The sequence below is a fragment of the Pterocles gutturalis genome, unplaced genomic scaffold, assembly GCF_000699245.1.
Source record: "Pterocles gutturalis isolate BGI_N339 unplaced genomic scaffold, ASM69924v1 scaffold12197, whole genome shotgun sequence".
NCBI lineage: Eukaryota > Metazoa > Chordata > Aves > Pterocliformes > Pteroclidae > Pterocles > Pterocles gutturalis.
This window is the reverse complement of record NW_010110347.1, coordinates 92621-112277: the sequence shown is the minus strand read 5'-3', so window position 1 is coordinate 112277 and position 19657 is coordinate 92621. Positions and strand designations below refer to the sequence as shown.

Genomic DNA, 19657 nt, shown 5'->3' with positions numbered 1-19657 from the left:
GCTGCCAGGGCCGTTGCTGGGGGTGTATTGCAAGCCAGTATTTACCTTTCAGATTTTGCAGCTAATTGACTGGGAGGCAGTGGACATCCCTGCACCACTTCTGCTAAGTGTTCGGCTGTTTAAATCCCTCTTGCAGCCCTTAACTTACTTTCCAGCCCTGGTGATTGCTTTTACCTTCTTTCCTTCTGTTGTAATAACTGAGAGAAGAGATTTAGAGCAGCCAAATTCATGGGGTCGCATACGTTTAAGGCTAGGATTGCATTTTAAAGTACTTTCCAAGTTGGCAGGCTGGGGATGTTTCTGCTTGCCCGCTCCGTTCAGTCTATCATCTTTCCATCTTTGTATTCCACAGTAATGGAGGACACACCGTTCAGGGACAAAATTCTGCCAGGGATACCAAATCTGTTCTGCAGTCTAAATTGAAAGCAGCTTCCTCTGCTGTGCATGTATAGCTGGAGAAGAGGGCTAAATTCATTTGTGAAGCAGTTATTTTATTGATTCCCTGTTCTGAATAGCTTTGACACTTCCCCCCACCCCTCCCCAGCTATCTCCTCCTAAGGTCTTAGGGCAGAAGTGTCACGAAGGGCAGTGCTTAAGGATGTCACATTGCTGTTGGACCTCCTCCACCCCTAAAGAAGAGAGTATCATGAATAAATTGTGATCACCTCATTCGTGATACAGGCTGTAACGTGGGGGCTCTGTTGCAGGCTAAATTCTGGTGAGCTCATTCAGTATTCCTTTGTTTCATTTACATCTCTTCTAATTGTGTTATCAAAATGCCGCATGTGATGTTTCAAAGGTGGGCAAGTGCTTTTTAACAGGACAGTTTTCTGTCTGAAAAGTCTGCTTTTCAGACTGCAGGTATGTGATGGAAATTAAATGTCAGTTTTGCCAATTGGCTCTTATGGTTGTGGGTTTTTTTTAATTTTTTTTTTTTTAATTTCAGAATTACTTTTATAAAAAGAAATTAAGCTGTCTTAGTGGTAACAGTTACTTCATGGGTCATGCTTCTGTGAAATACTTCAGTAGATTGTTTCCATGTTTTTGAGCCCAGAGATGGCAGAATTTTTGTCAGCTGGTAAATTTAAAGGACATCAGATTTTTCTCAGGCAATTCTATTTATCCTTACAGCTCCCTTTGAGTTGGAAGAGAAGCATTTACCAGTATTTTCTATGTGGGGAAGGGAGGTATAAGAAAACTAGATGATCCACCCAAGCTTATAATTGAAGCCTGGCAGAGAGCAGGGCAATAAACCCAGCACCTGGGCTCACACACTGGCCATTCACCATCCTTTCTCTGGTTCATGTCAGCTCTGGTTGGAATTTCCTATTCTTTTACAGAGCCTCAGTCCCCAACACTTACAATAATTTTTGTGCTGGTGGAGTTTGGGGACAGATTTAAAGATGTGAATCACTTATCTGAAGAATAGTAGGCTCAAACTTCCCATCTGTAGGCTGGTTTAATTTGAATTTCTTGACTTTTCCCAAGTGAGAAGCTGAATTCAGTTTCTTCCTTCTTTCAACCTTCTTGGCTCTACTGATATCCAAAAATGCAAAATGACATCTTGTCTCAGCCCACCAGAGCAGATGCATTGCAAGGGATTAGACTGGAAATTTTCCTAAAATGCAGCGTTCTGAGACATTTTTGGAAAATGTAGTTGGGGAGCACAGTATGTGATGTTCACTTGATGCTAACCCAGCAAGACAGCAGATATGCAGCGAGTGCGAGCTGCAGGCGCAGTCAACAAGACAGCACTGCCAAAAACCAGAAAGCCTCCTCTTAAGGGACAGCACCCTCAAGGAGAAGCCAAGTGGTGAGCCAACAGGACAGGCACCAGGAGAGCCTCATCTGCTGTCCAGACAGGCCAAAAGCATCTCAGCGCTGTATTCAGACATGAGAGAAACAAAGCAAAGCTCCCTGGCTGAGGGAGGTAGGCACGCCTGAGGGCTTGGCCCAAGACGGATACCAGTGTTTTGGGGTGCAGTGTGTCTGGAGAGGTTGGAACAGCCTGGTGTGTAGATAGACATGGATATTTGAGGTTCTTGCACCCTTACCCCTACGCTGTGTAGGGACCACTGATGGAGGTAAAGAGGAGCAGCAGCTTCAGTTGCCATCAGAAGGGACCTGCACAGGGGTCCTGCGTGGTTATAGCCTGCTCAGGCGTGGTAGGGAATCGTGCCACGTTGCTTTTCATCCTCGTTGGGGCAAACCAATGTGCTAGATTCGGATCAGAGTAGAAGAAAGTAAACGCTGTAGAGTGAAGATATCTGAAGCGCAAAAGCTGTGTAGGAGGACTAACAAGCTTCTGACAGATGGAAAAAGGCTGATGAATCCTGAAATCATGGGCAAAATCCAGCTGTCTTCCCCCCTCCCCAACCCTCCCCCCAGTATCTCTGTCCTTCAATTAACCTTTGATTAACTAGGGCTTTGGCATGGGTGGAAACTTGGGTTAGAGGTTTCCAGACGTTGTCAAGAAAAACATGAGAAACTGACGGGGTGGTGGGGAGGCAAATTTGTTAAAAATATAATTTTGGCTGGGAAAGAAAAAATTTTAAAAGTGGCGGATTGTTTTTTTTTTTTTTTCAGGCCCTAATGATTTTTTTTCAAGGGTGGTTGACTAAGGCTAAGGAAAAAAATTATTGAATCTGTTGCTGAAGGCTGAAGGCTGAAGGCCTAATTCTCTCTCTTATGTAAATTATAAGCCAGTCTGAAATGGAACCATGTAGGTGTCTTGCAGGAATTATTTGGTCCAGTGTAATTACTACAGAATAAATGAATGTTCCCCTGAAAAAAAGAAGAGGAGATGATAGGAAAGGGGCACATAAGCTTTGAGGCATGCTGTTTGGAGATATGAATGTCTGTGGAGGAACATGAAGGAGACAATTAGAAAAATATCAAGTAAAATTCTCTCCTTCCAGGAAATGTTTTTCATCGGATTCATTATGCCAGGCATGGATTTGGTCCATCAAGTCAGTAAAGCCTTATAGGCAAAAATAAGGATGTCATAAAAGCAGGATGAATTAATTCCTTCTCAGAGGAAAAGACCACCCGTTGAGCCTTGAAGTTACTTTGGTCCAAACCCATGAACTCAGCTAGAACTTAAAGGAATTTCTTAATGGTGTAATGTGAGCACCAACTGGCCGTGAGGCATTGGGGCAGATTCATCACAATTCACTCTTAAGTAACACTTCGAGTCTCAACAGTGCTGTTTCATTCCGCCATACAACTAAGAGGTCCCTCTTGGCTTTGCTTTTAATTAATTAAGTCGCAGTAGTGGTGAATGTGGCACTACAGCAGTTGCTTTCTGCCTAATTGTTCTCCAGGCATACTTGCAGCACTCCTGTTGAAATCCCAGGCTTGTTTCAAGGAGTCAAGCTGCACAAATGAAGTCCCTGCTATTAAAAGCAGTTTGTTTCCTGTTCCTTGGCAATCTGTTCCTAATGCTGAGCCCCACCAGAGCATGGACTTTTTTTTTTTTTAGCAAGTTTTTTTTAAGCCAAAAAATGATGACATTTACCAACTACTGAACTGCTTTCAGACTTTAGCCATGCTTAGGAAATCAAGGTTTTCTATGTCAGCATCATATTATTTTCAGCAGCAAGAGTTTGACATACTGAGTTTGATAGATCCTAGTACAATGGCATAATTATTTTCATCCCTCAGTCCTGGATCTAGGATAAAGTATTCCTTCTCTCTCCTTCCTGCGTTGTGGTCTTTGAGCAGTGAAACATTTTTTTTTTCCCCCCACGCAAATTCTCTAATATTAAAAGGTACCTTGCTCCCAAAGGTTTGCAAGCAGGAGGATGTATTTTATATCACAGTGCTCTGATTCTCCATCTTAAACTGCAGGACAGACACAACAAATTAAATCAACTTATTCTCAGTCACATCTGTTTCATTTGTATCAAACTGGTGCCACTGAAGCAGAAAGCATTCTTATTCTCTCCACATTGCTCAAGCTGAAAATTAACTGGCTTTGCACATAATGCAACTCATACTTCATCTCTTTAAAATGATTGGATCTGTTTTATATTTTTAAGCAGAGTGGCTTACAGTTGCAATGTATCAGCCTGTTACTAATGGAAGAGGGAATATTTCCTCTTTCGTCTCCCTTGTTTACCTCTCCAGATTTATTTGTTAGGGGAGCTGTAACTAAAGCAGTCCCTATTGTTCCCCAACAGAATTAGGACAGCCCCAGGTGTGAAGATCGTGGACATCCGAGTCAGTGATGCAGACCAGTGGGGGGTTCAAGAAGAGACGGACAGCGCGAGGACCACAGCCACGATAACGTGTATGCACAACGACCCCAGCGCAGAGAACAGGTAAGCTGCCAAGCGCTTCTGTGCATTAACCCTTGCTAAAATGCTGAGAGATGTACAGTAGCCTCTTTAGTGAGTCGTATTGCTCTTTTAATAGCACTATCTTTTGCTTCTCAGCTTCCTTGCAAAAGCTGTAGGTGATCTGATGAGGGCTTTTATCTTGTTTCACTTCTGAGTTTCAGAAGTAGATGATCTGATTGAACTGGAGGCAGCCAACTAGTCCTGGCTGATGTTTGCTTTTCGTGCACCTTCAGGGCAGCAGGAGAATTCCTGTTGCCAAAGAGCCAACAGAAATAAGTGGATTAAAATGGAGAAATATGAAGAATAATTGAGAGCAATATAGGACAATACTGTCATCTTTATTTGAAAAGTTATGAAAGTAATTGCTATTAAGTGTTGTTCATTATTGCTGCAAAACACCTACGAGTGTCTATGACCTGTATCATGAATGCTGTGTACGTTTGTTATGGTAATGCTCCCACAAGCTCTATCAAAGGTAATGAGAAATTTAAATTGTTAGTCAGAACTATGTATTTTACAATACAAGCAATTTTGTTCCATTATCATGCAGTTATCTACACTTAGAGTACACCGTGCATAAATTTAGCTTGAAATTGTATCATAATTAGGAAATCACAAAACTTAATGTCAAAATTTTTATTTGAGGAGTCTTTTGTATCCGTATTTTTCTGAAAGCTGCTGTAAGGGAGAAAAATGGTTGTTAGTAGTTGTTTAGACCTAGGAAGATTGTTGACAGTGGTTTGGAGGGCAAAGAGAATTTCTCTGTTTAGTTTCTGAAGCTGTATTTGCGGAACAAATGAATCCCAGCCAGCTCCAGATACCTGCAATGCAAGTGTGGAGGTGAAGGCTCTTTATCCATGGGTGTGTTTTTTAGCAACAGGGATAAACGGGCACTGTTAAGGTGGATGTGTAAAACAGGCCTGATGAATAGCAAGCGAAAAGCGCCTGCTTCTCTCCAGTAAAGATGCAGAGAGAGGAGGCGACCGAGTGGGATGCAGACATTTGCATTGTAAACGCGTGAAGTGAGGGGAGGTGAGTCCCTACTCAGTGTCTCCGGTTAAATGCTACAGAGCTTTCTGGCATGAAATGCCAGGCAAACCTTTCGGTTCATTAGCTGTTTCATGCACTTCCTCCCCCTTAAAAAAAAAAGGGGGTGGGTGGGTTGGGTGGAGGGGAAGTCCCCTCTTGTTTCCTAAGCACATTTGTCAAAGTTGCAAGTCTGAGGTGGTGATGTAGTAAGTTCTAGCCACCTTCCATCCTTATTTTGCTGGAGTTTCATGAGCCACTGTACTGATGAAGCAGAGCTCTGGCAGCTGGATTTGGCGCTGTATGCTTTGTCACCAAATCTTGTGTCTTTTGGCAAGATTTCCCAGTTCCTCCAAAAGCTGTTAAAGAAGCCAGTGGGTCCGTTTGGTGGGGGGAGACCTCAGCCAGCAGAGACGCTGGCTCAGAGGGCAACCACCGCGCTTGTTCTGGAGCTGCGCAGTGACACACGATGGCTCCAGCAGTGGAATCTCAACCTGGATTAGCTCAGGCGGCTGATCTGGGTGGTTGTGCAGTATCTGCTCTCTGCTGAACACTGCAGTTGGGTTTTTTGCTGAAACAACCATGATGTGACCTCTGTTCTGTTCACAGCAAGGTGGAAAGCCATCAATTTGAAAGTGAAATGCTGAGGGTAAAGGAAAACTGAAGATCATTTGGTGTTACAGAGGAATCTCTCTATTGAAATGAAATAGCTATTTTTAAAGTTAGAAAAAAAAGACAAACCCTGAAACTTATTGACTTGTACGTGGTTTCACTAATCCATGAAATTATACCTGTCACAGTAACTCAGTTTTTATTAAAACTGGTTTTTGCTTTGTGTTGAACTGTTAAATTGCACAAAAGCAATGAATCTCAAGTTAATTAATACTTTGACCCTTCCCTTTGTGAGATTAGTTTAATATTTTTGGATTAATTAAAGTATGCAAATAGAAACTGCTGCAAGATCATTTCCAGATTTGCAAATATTGTAGTGCTTAGAGTAAATATTTAACTTTGATCTTTCCTTTAATTTGCCTTTTTGGTCAATAATGGTGGCCCTCTTGTTTCTTTTGAAGAATGTTAAGTGGGGGGTTCTGGTGTTTCATTTAAATGAGCAGAGACCTGAACTTTCTTCTGTTAAGGTCAATGTGGCAAACCATCACTAGACCCGATTCATCTGTTCCTCCTTTTTAGTAATTCAAGGAGCTTCATTAAAGGCAGTTTATGTATGAGCGAGAGTGCAGGATCAATCTCTTTCATTGCAGAGCAGAAGCTATTAGTAAACAGAATTGTTATCTACCTTGGGGGAGATAGTTTTTTCTCATTTGGAAGTAATTTCAGTTCTGCTGATTTTGCTGGCCTTACACTGGTAGTAGGGAAGTGGGTAAGCCAGGACTGAGCCTCTGGTCCCAGCTGGCTTTCCCAGAGTTAGCCAGTTTGCTTTGGTTTTGCAGCCTCTGGTGGGTTTTGCGAGGGGGCAGAAAGCCCCGGCAGCCCTGCAGGCTGGCTGGGCTGGCACAGCTCTGGGGGGTGCAGTGAAAGGGAGAAACTCCATCTGGTCCCAGCTGCATTCCCTGAAATCTCTGACTATCCTCATTGCCCTTAGCTCAGAGAGAGGTCTGTTCTCTGCTGCTTTGCACTTCGGTTGCTCTTTCTTCCCCAGTGTGCAACTCTGATAAGAGCCACCGACAGACACTGCCTGCAAGGAGAGCGGTGGCTTTGCACTGTGACATGTTCATAATCCAGTCTGCATTCCTTTTAGCCGGTGTTATCGGCTGGAGCCTTTTCAAATTTGCTTACTTTTCTAATCTTTCTCCTTCTCCCCTCTGCAGTGGTATTGTTATCATGAGGTTTTCATCTCCATTTCTCACATTTCCCTACGCAAATTGAGTGTTCATTAAAATGCTTTAAATTAAGACCTTTCCTCCTCTCATGCAGAGTGCATCATGCCTTTTCTGTGCATTGCTTAAAAAAAAAATTTCCTTATCACAATGTTTCAGGCAGTTTACATTATATTCTATTAAAAATCCATTTTGTCCAAGGTTGTCACAATTCATAGATTAAAGCTTTCCAGAGTGTGTTTTGTTACGAATACATTCATAAATTCACCTCTTTAGTAGTCCCGTATGCTTGTATTTAAAACCTCTTTTTGATAGTGTGGTCGAACAAAGAGCATAAAAAGGAAAGATTTATTTTAAATATACACACACAAGTATATATGCACACATCTAGTCTGATCTGTGTGGAGCCTCGCTTTGCCCTTATTGCTGCCACCTCTAAGGACTTTCTTGGTAGCTCATTGAGCGAGCAGATTGATTGTTGTCATCCGCATTTATTCTCCCTTGTATTTTCTCCTTGGGGCAGAACTCTGTGAATCTCATTGTGGTAGGGTTAGTTGAAGCAGCAGAGTGTTTTGTTTCAAAAAGACACAGCTTCTACTTCAAATACAAATACCCTTGCATTATGCCTGCAGCTGGGGCCCATCTGAAGGAAAGGATCTTCATGGATTTCTGCATTGAGTGCAGAGTGCCTCTTGTGAGGAGTACAGGAAGGTCAGGGCTGGTGGGTTTAGATAACAATCGAGTGCTTTCAGCCTTCTATGCAGAATAGCTGTGGTTTTGAAGGATTGGGATCTTAACTTGTGGTGTAGGGCTATATGTTGAATTATTGCAAAAAATGCTTTTAAAATACAAGGCCAGAATTTGGGAGTCTACCAGACACAAATCCTTCATGGCTTCCAGAAAATGGATCCTATTTTTGTAAAGATCATGCAGGCTTTTTCCACTGTATTTGCCAAAAGATGGATTGAGCCTTGCACTTCTTCTGTCCTTTGCACCTCAGAGTTCTCTGGAAGCATCTCAGGAACATGCCACAAATTAGGCTTCAGTAGGACTAGGGCAAGAGGGCTTGAAGAGATGCCCAGAGAGCATAGTCTCTCTTTGGCAAGCTACTGTACCCCATAACTCAGCGCTGATATCCAGAGGAATGGGATTTCAGGAACTTTGCCAATAGGATTTAGAATTTCATAGGATTTCAAATCATTGGTGAGCAGGAGGTGGGTTTCGATGGTCTCATTTGAAAGGCCGACAATACAACATATTTCATGGTGCTCAGACTCTCCTTGCTGGAAAGCTGAAGAACAAAAACTGAATGTGACCTGGCCTTTGGTTAAGGAGGGACGAGATGGCACGAACACAAAAACTTAGGGCAGAGAGTTGCAACTCTGCTTTGAAAGGGAGTATATGAAGAGATCATTTTCCTCACTCAGGAAAACTGTCATTAAATTGTATTGGATTATTACCAGGTGAGGAGAGCCTGATTCTCTGACAAACTAGTACTTTAATCAGAAAGGTTACACTTATGCTAGCTGGCAAAGTTAATATTTATGCTATCAAAGTTAATGAAATTGATTTTACCTGCAGTGCCGAGTATAGTGTTATTGAGACCAAACTGATTCTTCTAATTTAGGGATTATTTTATCTCCATGTCTACAATGCAGTTTCCATATCTCAGGATGTCCATCACTGCATAAATTCAGCTTGTATGAGGGAGAGTCAGAATGCAGAAGTAGGGAGGGTGAAATCTTCAGTGGGATTTTTTTTCAAGTGTCCTCAAGTATTTATTCTGTTGCCTGGAAATTTATATTTATTAATTGATGCAGACCAGCTCAGCTGTCTGGCATTTTACATCATCTGTCTTTAAACTTGAATAAAAAAATTAAGATTCTATATTGTTCATTCAATTTCTTTACCATTTTAATAGGTGTTCAGATATGTGCATCTATTTATTTAAAGCAAACGTGTTACTGGAGCTGATGATCAGCTGAGCAAAGATGTTGCATCATTTGGTTTTGTTTTTAAAGCTGTGGATATGTCTTGAAAATAAGAGCTGAGGTTCTGTCTTCTTTCCTCACTTTGACAAGTGGCCTTGAGACTCTTATCCCTTTATATTGTGGGAAATAACCATTTTCCCCGCTACATATTCCAGTCCCCCCTTTACCGAGGGCAGCAAGCAACCTGGCTGTACCCAACACTGTCTCTGCCAGATTTGAACTCTCTCTCACGGTTTTTTGGGGGTGTTTCTGAGCTAAATTCCCCACCACTCTGCTCCAGAATGACATTCTTGGATCCTGTGTTGCCTGCAAGCTCATACACCATCAAGAAATGGCAATGTGGTGCAGAGATTCCCACTGTCTCCAGAACAGAGCCTGCTGCAGTCCTGGTTGTTTGACGGGTGGATTCACAGCAGTGACTTGGCCCTCTGAGGATGCAGCTGGATTGTGTCTGGAGTGGCTGTGCTCTTGGTTGGTACAGCACAGGGCATGCTGATGCTGGAATGAGGAGTTTGGTTGCTTCTGTAAAAGAAATAAGCCTATAAAGATGGGTGGCAGCACACAGCAGCGTGCTGTTAACCACGCTGGGGAAGGCATCGGGACACGCAGTGAAACACACACTGATGCGTTTATTGCCAAAGGAGCTTGCTTGGCCCCAGGACACTGAGCATGTAAAGTGCCATGAGCGGCAGCAGTTGGCTGACAGGCAATCAGTTGGTGTGTTGCTTTACACAAGGGAGCAGTAACTGGTACAGACAGACAGCTTTGCTCTGGCTTATTTTAGCCCATGCAAAGGCAGTGGGCTGGATGCCATTAAGTTCACATAGTACGAGAGTGAATGAGTAAGAGGAGCGGAGGGAGCAAAGAAACACAAGGAGATGTGTAAAGCAGACAGAAGAGAATAGAGAAGAGCTGAGGGGAAAAAGCCAGGGAGATGGGGAAGGGAAAGCTAATGGCTGTCCCCCCCTGCCAGGCTGGTCTGATGCAGGTGGAGTCGCCAGACTTCCTTAGGACCTCTTTCCACCATGAAAGCCATAGTTCTGTGAAGCCAAACTCCAGCTACTTTGAAAAGGAAGGTTTTGAATTAAAAAATAGAGGAGCTTAAAGTGTGGGAAGAAGTCATAGACTATGTGGTGCAGTGTACTGGCTTGAGTGTTTCCCTCCTATTCTTATGCACTTGCTGCTTTTCTTAGGTCAGAGGTGTCATGGGCTAAGAAATGTGCTTTGAATGTAGAGCGCACGTGGCCTATAGATCCTGCAGGAGTTCGTTCTCTGGCCTTTGGCCAGACCCCAAGACAGCACTGTCTCTTGAGCCACTGATGAAAAGGATTTTATCTTTAATGCACCAGTTTTAAGGTTGTGACCTCTATTATGAGTGATGGAGTCTGTTCGCCTTTGTGTAAAGAGTGTTCCAGTGAGAAGCATCCACACACATTTTCAGACATAAATGACTCAATAGACTCACAAAGAAAACCCCAGTTACAAGAATTTTAACTAACCTTTATTCTTTACATGTATGCCTTTTTGTATAAAAGAACCCAAGCCTGCTTGAAAATGTTTCTGTAAGATAAAAGCACTGACACCTCACAGTAGCTTAGAGAGGACATAAAAAAATAATAGACAAATTAACAGCAGTAGGAAGAGCAACTTATTGTAGAAAACTGTGGTTCTAGGATCAAATAGGAAAGTATCATTTCTGGAGGGATTTTTTGTCTCTGTTTTTTTTCCCCGTTCAAGGCCAAGAACAATGAAATGGTCTGTCCATCTCCTGTTGGGAGCCTAATAGCCTGGTAACCACGTGAATTCTCTCCTGGCCAGCCAGCTCTTTCGGATGCCTGTTTCTTCCTCTTTCTTTGTTAGGCTCACTGCTGCTCTGGTAAAGACTCCAGTAGAGATGGGTCAGAGGGATTACTGACTGGTAGTCCAGGTAATTGCTTCCTGGCCCCAGTTCACCAGCCCAAGAAGGTAATGACTTAGTGACTCTTCTTATTCTATCCTTCCTGTGCTGGTATGGTACCTTTATTATGACCCAAGGATATCTTTTTCAACAAATATACCTTTGATAGTTGGAAAAACCTGTTGCGCAGTGCAGCAGGGAATCCTGACAAAGTAAATATACCGTTTTCTTGAAAATCTGGAAAACGAAGAACAGCTTGTTGGAAGAACTCAACAGTATTCACCTGTATTCAGTGGAGTAAGATGATACAATACAAACAGAGGCGTGAAAATGACTTAAAAATTAACATTTGATAAAGATCTCTTAACTTGCCAAACTAGTAGAAATTGTGGAAATCCAGAGAATTATGCAGAAAATTCCTTTTGACGGCTTTTGTTTTATTGGCATACAGTGAATGGGAAAAATATTTTTTTTATCTTCTAAGAATTGCATCTTGCTTAGAAGATTTGGTTATGCCTCAACAATATTTCTACCTGCCCTGTTGGGTAGAATAGCCTCTGATTACAAACTATTTTTGTACAGGGTAGGTATGATGTTACAGGAGAAGCTTCAAAGTTGGGCTATCTTGGTGAGCAGGAGCCTGGGGAACTAAAAGACTCAGACTGAGGAAAAGAGAAAATTCCGTGGGTGTAGAAGAATGTGTGCTGAGAAGTAGCAAGTTCCTTCTTGCATACCATCCTCTACCTTTTTCGTAGCGATGGGAAGAAAATTAGGACAATAGCAGTTTTATAATGAGAAAAGGAACATATGAGTTTGACCACCTGGTCATGTTGATGACCAGTTTTGATCTTTAGCTCAAAAAAATGTTAATTCTGATTCCTTGGTCAACTTGCTTGATGTATATCAGGCAGTTGTTTGTCAGCTGTATTTGTGGCTGAAGACTTTCTTCCAGAAGTCTGGGTCCTACTTCTGGAGATGATTTGACAGGCAAATTTTTAGTTTATAATTTTAAGCCCTTTCGATTTTGGTCTCCTCTTTCTGCACTGGCAGTTTAGGTGTTACAGGACAAATGGAAGCCACTTCTTAATAGCTGACTTTGTTTTTTGTGCAATAAAAAGCAAAAAAAAAAAAAAACAAAACCCAAACAAAAAAGGAAATCGGTGGAACTTGCTGATCATTTGGTCTCTTCCTTGATGCATGCAAGTGGCTTAAATAAACTCTTCACAAGTACGATCCACAGAAGCTGATCCAAAGCCTATTCTGAGTGGTGCTTCTTTTGAAAGATGAGCCCAATCATTCTGAAATGAGCCTTGTTTTTTAATTTGACCTAATTAGCTTCATTTGGGGTGTATCATTCCTAGATGTGAATCTTAATACTGATGTAACAGTTGGAAAAGTTTAATTTCAGGGTAGGGTAGTCTGCATAATTAGGGCTGTAAGAATATGTCAGGGAGGCTGGGAGCAAATTCCAAATGCATGCTGATGAGTGAATGACTGTTCAACTAGTTATTCATCCATTGGTGCTTGTGTGCTTTTTCCATATTGGATGCCAAAGGGAGTGATGACATATTCAAGAATCAATGGGCTTCTCCGAGTCTCTACCACCTTCCTGTCAGTTATTTCCTAAGCAGGATGTGTTAATGGTCATGTGGATGACTGCACGTGAGTTAGCACAGGAGGTCCGTGACCATCTGTACAGTTCTGGAAAATTTCTAAAGCTTTGAGCAGCTATGTATGCACATTCCAGCTGTGCTTAATTGATAACATAAGACTGAGTGATAAAGCCCAAGTAAGCATGGCTGCTGAGCTCATTGCTCTTGTAACAGATGTTCTGACTCAAGGAACCAAAAGCAAATGTGTGTTGAATTTTTGGGTTTTGTTTCTATAATTTAGTCACCTTTTTTGCTCCTTTGATAATTTAGACTTCAAGAAGCCTTTTTCTAGGTGTATGCTGATCTGAATATCCAGGAAACACAATTCTTAGTCACAGTTAATCTCATAAATGTGTAGATTGGACATATTTAAGTATCTGTGCAGCACCTTCAGATATCTTCCATCACCTTACGGATGGGAGAGTTTCCATGAGATTACAGGGAGGGAGAAGACGTGATCAAAACTGTTATGCCACAAAAGCATTACCCGATTCTTCTGTAAATATTGTACTTGTATAGTCCCAGTTTAGAAACTATTCTTTTGGCAAACTTAAGTCTAGATGCAGAAGAGCACATTTATGTAGAGTGCCACTTAAGTACGTACTTGGTTTTAAGTACCTGCCTTGGTTCTGTTGATGCTAGGTATAATGATAAAGAAGATACTCAGAGTTAGCAATTAGAGACAGTAATATGCGGAAAATAACATGGCTTACCATCAAGACATATATATAATGAGAAGCATTAGTGTGTCACACCTGAAAATATTGTGAAAATCAGAAACAGAAATCTTCTCTAGTGCAGAAACCTTTCTGAGTATGTTGGAAGTGTTGCTAAGGAATTTATTTTTGGCAACTGTACACAGAGATTTAAGTACCATAATTGGATTATTCTTCGATATAATAGGACTGAAAAAGATTATTGAATGAATGTGAAATCGGGGAGCTGGTATTTGAGGTATGTTGAATTTCCACTTTTACCAGTTTATGAGTTTGACTTGTAGCGGAGCATACTGCACACATTTAAATTCCGTTTGAGATGTGTTGACTTGCTTACTTAACAGCCAGTGCATTAAAGTACAAAAGCTAACAACTCATTTATTAGGCATTTAGCCAAAATTTAAACTCATTTTATTGTTAGGAGGTGCTGCTGCTAGACAGGCAAATATTGTTACTTTGTTTTATTTAAATCCTCTGTGCTAAATACATTATAAAACACCACAGCATTACCTGTGCATAAATTACTTTTTATGCAAAATTATTTTAAAAATTATTTTTATATTTGATGCTTTAGCTAGAATTTTTCAGTCATTTTGCCAGTGAGATTCCTCACCTGTGTTTATAATTTAGAAAGTTATAAACTCTTTTACAATGAAAAAGTAAAAATTGGATGATACTTCTGTCAGTGTCAGCATATGATTTTTATTTGTTTCTTTTAAACCTCACTGTTCACTTGAGATGAACATTAAGTCAGACTTAAGCTAAGAGCCTTCACCCATTCATTAATGCAATGAATCTGTCAACTGAGACTTGGGCACGTTTACAAGACCCTTGGTCCTCCGGTGTGTCCGGTCCTCTGGTGTAGAGCTTATACCGCTCCAGAGGGCAGCTTGTGCCAGTACAGAAAGGGCAGAGATAAAACGGACCTTCCAGGGAGCACTGATAACAGGAAAGCGCTGTGGCAAGAGGCAAAGTACTGGGGAGCACATTGGACCGTGGCAGCTTCCCTGTTGGAGAGGGGAAACTTGCATCAGGACTGTTGATCCAGCTCTTCTCACCTGGCCTGTAATAGAAGAGTTATGTTCCCCTTGTCACCTGGCTGAAAATGTAGGACACTGTTTTATTATAAACTTGGACATATTGCCTTTGGGAACTTGCACACCGGTACTTGAAAGCTGTATTTGTTCTTTCTGTACAATTTGGTCTGGGTGGATTTTCCCAGGATACTTGTTAAGGGGTTTGCTGTGAAATATTGCAGTCATTAAGGCAAATCGCTAAACCTTTAGCAAAAAAGCTTTCCTTAAAACCAACTGCCAGTAGCTTTTATTGGTATAATTAATGAACAGGTTTGATTCTTCAGAAGCTCTTGGACTCACTGGGCTCAAAAGCTTGGCACCTGCAAGTCTCATAAAAAGCTTTGTTGTTGGGGAGTGCTCTTCTGCATGTATCTGGGTGCTGCATTTTTTGCCGCTTAGCCTGTGCCTGTGCCATGAGCGGCCCTGAGCTGAGGACAGCACACACAGATCCTCCCTGGTGTTTGCTAAGGTTGTGTCAGGCTGGTGGGCAATAGCAGGACCGCCGGCGTTGCATGCTTTCTGCTACGGCATTTCACAGTGCTGCTGCAAGGGCGGGATGAGAGCGAGGCTTTGCCAGGCTCCCCCCAGCAAGTGTCCCTGTTACTCTCAGCTAGGAAGGTGGCTACCTTGCATCACCCACATGCTTAGCACGTTTTTGTCTCTTTGGCCAGTGGAATGCTCAGCATTGTGCAATCAAAAAGAGTTATTTGGTCTTTTCTCTTGGGAGTTGTAACTCTAGAAGTTATTGACCTCAGCAGTGAGTGGATGGTGGAGGTATCTGGAGATACTGGCTCCTATTTTCACTCTCTCTTAGGCAATTTTCATCCATGCCGGTTTTCTAAATCTGTGACTGGTGTATCTTTTTGGTAGACAAGAACTCTTCTTAATGGTGTACCATTTAATTTCTCTAGTGACAAGAGGAGGAAATAAGTTATTCCACTTTTAAAAAGAGCTATTTAAGTAGGGAATAATGAATGCAAAATGCTGTCATTAAAAATCAGCAGATAGGCTGATGGATCATCTGTCTCTCCCAAACCTTGTCATGAAGGAAAAGTAGATAATAATATTTTTTTTTAAAAAAAGAAAGGTAATGATGAGTATGGAACATGTTGACTGTGATCGCCTTCATAATGAAAGCTGTTATTTATTCAGTGAACAACCCCTCGCGACTCCCTGCTGACCAACACATTGTGCGATAAAATAACTTCTTTCAAGAGCCTTCCAAAAAGGGCATAGCATGAGAGATGGGGTATTTTTATCTTCTCTGTATTTCGCCACTTTCTTGTGGCAGATATTAATTCTGTACTGTAGCAGCATACTGGCATGAAATTGGATTTGCTACAGTATATACTCAGCTGTTTTCAGTGGGATTCGTGTGTTGAGGCTGGAAGAGGCATTTGGGTGCCTACAGGGGGAGGTGGCTGGGTCAGGTTCAGTGCTTCCAGGTATGATTTTGTTTTTGTTTGCACAGAACATACAGGGAGGCTGCTGGGTTAGCTCAGATGGATACATCTACATTAGACAAATATTAGATGGAGTGAGGTTATCCAAGCCTTTGTTTCTTGGAAACTTTTTGCTTCCCTTTTGATACCATAAAGGAGTTAATAATTTGTGGGATTTGTCAGCTGGGTCTGTTATCTGGGATAGCACAGCTTTTCCCTTGGTTCAAGTCATGGCTTAGCTGAGTGGTAGCCCTTGGCAAATATTGACTCTGTTTTGCGGAGTGTTGTCCTAATTAACCTACCCCAAGCTGGTGAAAATGCATTAATTGGGTTTTCCTGTTGCTTCTGTATAAACTTAGAAGTGTAACAATGGAAAAATAGTGACTTAGGTAGTTCATGGGTATGAGGCTGTTTTTCCAACATTATAGGTGAGTGCCTTCACCCCTGGACTGTTGGGGAGATGGATCTTGTAATCCTGCAGTTTTCAAAAAGACGAGATTTTTGCCTGAAGTGAAAAGAATGTATCTCTTAAACCCAGTTTTTTAAGGAAAATTGTTTCCATCCTTATTCTCCTTTTTCACTTCTGACATACCGAACATTTTCATTTGATTACTGGTTGTCATCCTATTCCTGTTGTTTATGAACTGTTTATTAATGGATACAATAGTATTCCAAAAGTCTTTTCTATCTCTGGCATCTGTGTTAGGCACTGCGTGCACACGTAGGATGCTGTCTTCAGAAGGTCTCAGTAGACTTGTACTTGGTTCAGGGCTAGGCTTTTGGAGAGCTCATTACAGAGCCTCAGCTGAAGTTCACGAAGCCAAAGAGCAGCTGTCTGCTCTGCTTTGTATGCCTTTAGTTTTTCTAAATGGGGTGCTCAGCTCCTCCGCAATGTGGCCAGTAGTCTAGATATTAGACTGAGAGTTGTTGGAGTTCAATAACATTGAAAACTTACCACCTGCTTGCACAAAATAGGACCTGACTGTCCCAGTCTAGCACCTGATTTAGCCAGATAGAAGTGCTCTGTTCCTCGTTACTCACCCTAGAACATCTATTTTTTCTCATTCATTACGTTTTTTTAAGTTCAGGCCTTCATCACAGTATATGCTCCATCCCACAAAAGCATTTCTGTCAACTGTGTTCAATACTTTGTGAAATGATGCCGTCATTGGGGCGATATCAGTCCTTGGCCTCTGGGAAGAAGGCTGTCATAAATGCAATATAAAAACCACTTTTACTCTTGGTATGGCAACCAACAGTACTGCCCTCCCTGCGCTTTCCCAAGTTTCTCAGAATACTCAGTCCAACTGGATAAAGGTGGTTCACGTCACAGCATGTGATGGAGCCCATGTGGTCAGCCTCGCGTGGCTGCAGGAGGTGCCCTTTCATTTTGTGTGGGCAGCGGCAGAGCAGAATGGGTCAAGTGCAGGGCTGCAGCTCCGTTCCTGTTGGCCAATCCACAATCTGCTCAACTTTTCCAATTAATCATGTTTTACATATATTTTTACCCCAAGCCAGGTAAACATATGCATGTTCTGAAAGGACTACAATGGATGGGAAAAAAAAAAAATGTCAAATATGTTCTTAGAAGCTGAAAATACCAGCAGATTTCTGTTGGTTTGGAGATGCCCAGGCATTTGTACTTTCATTCTTCTCACAAGCATTTAAAAACACTGTAGGGCTCCTTTCTTTGTGTTTTACAGAACAAGCTCCCTGATCTTTTCTTAAAAGTATATAATAACAATAAATATCATAAAGAGCTGGAGAACTGGAAGGGTGGGAGCAGGATTTCTTTCAACCAATTGAATGGAACAAGAAGTTGATCACCTGCAGTGGGACAATTTGTGCTTTTGCCTCTTGTGATTCAGTGAATTTGTGAAGCTTTTGGGTTGGCGTCGGTTAGTCCTCAAGTTTTACTTTTTGGATGAGGGGATGTTTGCTGGACTTCTTCCCTCCGCCTCTTCCTCCACCCCCAAGCTCCAGCAGAGATCAACAGAACTGATGTGGTGATGTGAGCTGTAATTCTGTTTCAGCCATGATTATATGTCAGTCTGCTGCACACCGTAAGTGGTACTTCTGGATTCCTGCTGTGAGCAGTTGATTAGATTCTAGTACCTTTTATTCTATACAGAAGGTTGTTTTTTTTTTTTTAACAAAGCACAGTAACACACAAAAGCCCCAGTTTATTCTTTATTCTCTTTTTTTCCACTAATACCTCATGCTTAAATACAAAATTAAAAAGTTTTTTGGCATGCCTAACCTTCATTAGCTCCATCTGTCCTCCCGTTCCAAATAAAATTCAATTTAAAGGTTTGTGTTGACCCCAAATTGTAGGATAAGTCTGTGACCTAGGTAGAAATTTCCTACAAAACGTGAATCTTAAGATGAATTTTGAACTCTCTCTGACAAAATGAATGCTAACTGCAAGTTTATTTGTCGTCCCACTTGTTACATTTTTCTTTGTCAGCACAGGCTTTATTCCTCCAAATATATTATTGAATGAAAGAAAGAAGCTATTATTTTATCTGTTAATGCTGATGCCTGTAATCCATCCTGTTCATTTTCTGTTCCGCCGTTTTCTTTGTATGGTTCTTCTCCAGCTTATGTAGCACAGAAAAACTTAATTGCTTAAGTCTGATGTACTTTTCTATTCCTGGCAACAGTGTAGGTTGCTAAACCATTATGTGGGAGATGCCTTCTGGAATATGAAGTGTGTCTTGCAGTTGGGATATGGCAGGGTTAGGGCCCCTGGTCTAGGAGGAGCCTTTTAATTAGCTTTTGGGATATTTTCTATAGAGCTGCCAACTAGGTTGTCATTTCCTAAGCAGTTGGAAAGTGTTCTTCATGAAGGTCTCATGTTACTGGGCTTTCTTAATGTATGTTGCACCACTTAATTTTGGGAGATCAGGAGTGAAACCCTGGAGTTCATACCAGCAGCTGATGTTTGACAAAAGCTGGGAAACAACTCTTCATCTGATGAGGTGAGGACAGACCCGTTTCTGGTCATAGCTAATCACTTGATTTCTTGCCATTCAAAGCTCTAGTCAGTTGTTAATATTTGCAAATAACGTGCTTGGTGCTGGGTAGCATATAACACTGGAGACAGACTTTGCCCCAGAAGGCAGGGCAGCTTTTGTTTACTCATTTGTACATACTGTACCTGAGTCTTAATTTTCTTTTAACTAGAGCTTTAATTGGGTCTCTGGATGAACACTCATGTTCACTTCTGGCCAGGTGCGAAATGGTGTTGTGTATAATGAAGGCTCTTCAGAAGCCCAGACCCTGGGGTCAGTCAGGGTTGAATTGTTCCCTGATCTGCACCTGGCCCTTGGGTAACTGGTTAAACTCCTCTGTATGTTTTCAAAATGCTCTAGAGGAGTGACTTGTGTGATACGTAGGCTCTCTGTGGAGTACATGAATGAGGTTAACTTCTGCTGTAGTTCTGCTTACCATAAAATACTAGGACAATGCTGGTACTCTTATGTACAGAGGAGTTAAATTAAGTAGTGGTGGTGATGCATATTGACAAGTCTTGCAATTTTTATCGTGTCTTTTCAAATACTTACATTCTAAGTCACTGACTCCTGAAGTCAAGTGATTTTGATGAAGGATTCCACTTGCATTTAAACATAAGATTCTGCTTGTTGCGACTGATGAAAAATCTCGAAAATTTCATGAG

At 41.6% G+C, this 19657-nt stretch overlaps 1 protein-coding gene across 1 annotated transcript in view; it reads left to right on the top strand.

Moving 5' to 3' along the window:
* Positions 1-19657, top strand: part of LOC104461672 (transmembrane protein 132B-like) — a gene marked incomplete at its 3' end in the record, with an annotated part of 132118 nt that overhangs the window by 35030 nt on the left and 77431 nt on the right. The window contains exon 2 of the mRNA XM_010073336.1: positions 4182-4322. Within this exon, the coding sequence (XP_010071638.1) occupies positions 4182-4322 (141 nt within the window). The remainder of the gene's footprint in view (positions 1-4181; positions 4323-19657) is intronic.